Here is a 4,936-nt window from a genome sequence, read left to right on the forward strand (position 1 = left end):
ACACACACACACACTCACAGACACACACAGACACACACACACACTCTCTCTCACACACACTCACACACACACACGCTCTCACACACACACACACACACACACACACACACACACACACACCCACGCTCACACACACACACACACACACACACAGGTTTGTTTTTGTGATTGTGGGGACTCTCCATAGGCGTAATGGTTTTTCTACTGTACAGACCATATATTCTATTGCCCTACACCAACCCTACCCCTAAACCTACCCCGCACAGAAAACTTTTTTAAACATTTTTAGATTTTCAAAACACACTCATACACACACGCACACTCATATACACACACACGCACACTCATATACACACACGCACACTCATATACACACACACACACACACACACACACACACACACACACACACACACACACACACACACACACACACACATATACATACACCAACACACACACTCATATATACACACGCACACTCATACACACGCACACTCATATACGCACACTCATATACGCACACTCATACACACACGCACACTCATATACGCACACGCACACTCACACACGCATGCACACTCATATACACACACACACACATACTCATATACACACACGCACACTCATACACACACACTCATATATATACTTGGCCACATGTCACGTCACACACACACTCATATATACACACGCACACTCATACACACACACACACGCACACTCATATACGCACACGCACACTCATATACACACACGCACACTCATACACACATACACACTCATATGCACACGCACACTCACACACGCATGCACACTGACACACACACTCATATATACACACGCACACTCATACACACGCACACTCATATACGCACACTCATATACGCACACTCATACACACACGCACACTCATATACGCACACGCACACTCATACACACATGCACACTCATATACCAGTTTCAGCATTGTTAACTCGACAACGCAGTTGGTACTTTATCAAAATAAACAGTGTAAAATAAATACAGTGAACCGAACATCAGCGCGCCCACCTCTGTGTCACCGTTTAAGCGCGACTGAAGTGCAAAGCCTATAATTTACATAATAAATAATATTTTAGCATTCAAATACATCGCAAATATGGAAATATTATGGAGTATTTGGATTTGTGCCGAATAAGAGGTAGGATGCACAAGCACAAAGCTCCATTTCGCAGACAGTTGAGTGTGCAAGCCTTTAAAGTATACTCCTCAGCACTTGGTCACTGTCTAGTGGGCTTTGTTTTCAAGTGCGCAACTCATGGCATTCGCTGTTCTTCTGCTTGCGGTTACCAATCTTAGAGCGCCATGATAAACAGCATCTAAAGAATAAAGAAGATATGATGGTGCGAATTGATACACTACGTCACCATAATCAAGTACAGATAAAAAAAGTAGCAGAAACCAATTTCTTTCTTGCATTAAATGAAAGACAAATCTTGTTCCTAAAATAAAACCCAAGCTTAATTTTCCGTTTTTTTCTTCAATTCGGTAATATGAGAGCCAGAATATATCGTCTATAATGATGCCAAGATATTTATACTCTTTTACTAATTCAATCACAGAACCTTGTAAAGTTTGAAGAGAGATTAAATTATTTTCAAATTTCTTTGAACTTGAAAATAACATGTACTTGGTTTTATCAGTTTTAAATTGTAAAGCCGTAATTGAATGACATCAAAAGTTGACTGAAGCTTATACAAGGCTTGCTGTCCAGAAGAAGCACTGCAATACATAACAGAATCATCGGCATAAAAATGAAATTTGGCATCCTGAATGCCATAATCAAGACTATTTATATAAATGGTAAATAAAAGAGGCCCCAGCACAGATCCTTGGGGAACATCAAAAGTTGACTGAAGCTTATACAAGGCTTGCTGTCTAGAAGAAGCACTGCAATACATGACAGAATCATCTGCATAAAAATGAAATTTGGCATCCTGAATGCCACAATCAAGACTATTTATATACAGTGGGTACGGAAAGTATTCAGACCCCCTTAAATTTTTCACTCTTTGTTATATTGCAGCCATTTGCTATTCTGTCAATATGGGGTGCTGTGTGTACATTAATGAGGAAAAAAAATTAACTTAAATGATTTTAGCAAATGGCTGCAATATAACAAAGAGTGAAAAATTTAAGGGGGTCTGAATACTTTCCGTACCCACTGTAAATGGTAAATAAAAGAGGCCCCAGCACAGATCCTTGGGGAACACCTTTGGCAGTCTCCAATGATTCAGATAGTTTACCTTCAGCCTGTACACATTGAGTTCTTCCACTCAAATAATTTTTAAACCAAGGAATAACAAGATTTGATAAACCAACACTCTTCAATCTATGCAACAATATTTCATGATCCACTGTATCGAAAGCCTTTGATAAATCAATAAAAAGGGAAGCACAAAAATCACCATTATCAATCGATCCCACAATATCATTTAAAACTTTCAAAACAGCTGTTACAGTACTATGTTTTTTATGAAAACACTTTGTTTGCATTCAAATAACAAGTCAACTGTTCACTAATAAGGCTTTCTAAAAAAAAATTGATAAAACACACAGCTTTGAAGATTGGTCTGTAATTATCTAATATAGTAGGATCTGACCCCCTTTTAATAAAGGAACAACAAAAGCTGATTTCCAGATTTCAGGAATAACACCAGAATTTAATTATGAGTGTGTGTTCACATTACAGTGTGTGTGTTTTCAGAAAACTATGAGCGTTTAGAGGCCGATAAGAAGAAGCAGGTTCATAAGAAGAGACGCTTTGAAGGGCCGAGCATTCGCTATCATTCAGTGCTGATGCTGCTGGTCCCAGACGCTCAAATGAAGGAGGAGAACGTGGATGTGGAAGGGTACTTTTATACATAATGAACTGTAATTAATAATAATAATAGGTGAGGTTAGATGGAACTGGTTTGTTATGCTAAATTGCTATTAATGTAAAACAATAACTTGTTCCTGAAAAGCTGGAATCATTTTAGTTGTGTTTTTTTTTTAAATTTAGCTAATAACTAGCTTTTATTTATCAACTCACAAACCCTAGTTTGTGAAACTCTGAACTAAGATAGATGGACAGAAACTGAATAGTATATTTGTACTTCAAAAACTTCTAAAATTAAGTATGTTTAAAATAAGTACTGTTAGGTAGTATGTAAAAACAAAAATACTTTTATAGAATTTTGACTATTAAATTGAGCTAGGGACAATTCCTTTTTCATTTTAGTAATTAAAGATAGTAAAAATAGTAAATAATAGTGAAATATAGACATTATATATATATAACATACAAAAAGAAAAGAAACAGAAATGCACATGAATTTGGAATATAGAGTAATTTTACATTTCATGCTGACTTAAACTTTTATGAGTTCACATCTTTGGAAATTCTATTAATAATTTTTCATTTGAGTGAAACACTCACTTAACAAATATACTGTAAAACCGTGTTTGCTGCTTATTAGTATTATTTAATTATTATGTTTTATAAATAATTTTCTATATTTGTAATAATTAAATAGTATTGAATTAATAATTCATTTAGAATTAGCTTTTATTTTAATATTTACATTTAATTTGTTCATTTTTAATTAACATTTTTATTTATTTATTTTTTTAAACAAATTAGAATTTATATCTATTTCTGTTTTAGTTTTCAGTTTCAGTAATTTTGGTATGTCAGCTTAGTGTGTATATGTAAAACTATTGGTGCGTGTCATTTATTTCAGGTAGTTGCCAATGCATTTCTAATTTCCATTTATTTTAATTTTTTTAGCTAATATTATATTTTATTTTATTTCAACTTTGCTTCATTTTACAACATTTCATTAGATTTAGTTAACAATAGCAATGAGTACGTTTACATGGACAACAATATTCTGATTTTAACACGATTAATCTACCATCTAAACAGGGATTTTTGATTACCTTAATCCGGCTACAGTTATAGTCGAAGTAAACACAAATCAAATTAAGACGTGGAGTATTCCTATTTAATTGCATTATTGAAGTGCAGTATAGACATGTAAACACCCTAATCATACTATTACCATCGCGTAGGACTTTTCACTGCATTTTGCGACAGTCAACCGTTTGAGCATGGCTTCAACAATGCCGTCGTCTGTTTGCACGTATAGCATGACAAGTAATTAACTGCACTTGAAGCTTTCAGTAAATTAACAATTAAACACCCAAAGCTGTATATGGCATCATAACGAAGACGAACTATATGTTTATACATGAAATTCTGGGTTGGACGTCGGATGGCGTCGCGTGGTGACGTAATGACGTGTGCCATTAATCGATCTATGTACTATAGCATTTAAAACGAGAACATGAAAGGAATATTCTAACATTTACTCATGTAAACACCTTAATCATAATATTGGCTTATTCAGAATAAGATAAATAATTAGATTACTGTTGTCCATGTAAACGTAGTCAATAGTGCTGTTAAATGATTAATCGCATCCAAAATAAGTTTTTGTTTACATATGTATGTGTACTATGCATATTTATTATGTATATATAAAGACAAACACATATATATATTTATATTCATATAATTTGTATTATATATAAATATATTATATAAACAATATATTTTTCTTAAATATATACATGCATGTGTGTGTATTTATATATACATAATAAATATACACAGCACACACTCATATATTATGTAAACAAAAACTTTTATTTTGGATGCGATTAATCGTTTGACAGCCCTATTATAATTTATATTATATATAAATATCTTTAATATATAAACATACAAAAATTTCTTAAATATATATATGCATGTGTGTGTGTGTATTTATATATACATAATAAATATACACAGCACACACTCATATATTATGTAAACAAAAACTTTTATTTTGGATGCGATTAATCG

The 4,936-nt window shown here is 33.5% G+C and overlaps 1 protein-coding gene across 1 annotated transcript in view; it reads left to right on the forward strand.

Annotated features, from left to right (window-relative positions):
* LOC107691328 (vacuolar protein sorting-associated protein 72 homolog) overlaps window positions 1-4,936 on the forward strand; it is a 12,607-nt gene that overhangs the window by 1,208 nt on the left and 6,463 nt on the right. The window contains exon 3 of the mRNA XM_016489886.1: window positions 2,750-2,894. Coding sequence (XP_016345372.1) covers window positions 2,750-2,894 — 145 coding nt within the window. The remainder of the gene's footprint in view (window positions 1-2,749; window positions 2,895-4,936) is intronic.

Source organism: Sinocyclocheilus anshuiensis, unplaced genomic scaffold (genome assembly GCF_001515605.1).
Source record: "Sinocyclocheilus anshuiensis isolate Anshui unplaced genomic scaffold, SAMN03320099.WGS_v1.1 scaffold938, whole genome shotgun sequence".
Taxonomy (NCBI): Eukaryota; Metazoa; Chordata; class Actinopteri; order Cypriniformes; family Cyprinidae; genus Sinocyclocheilus; species Sinocyclocheilus anshuiensis.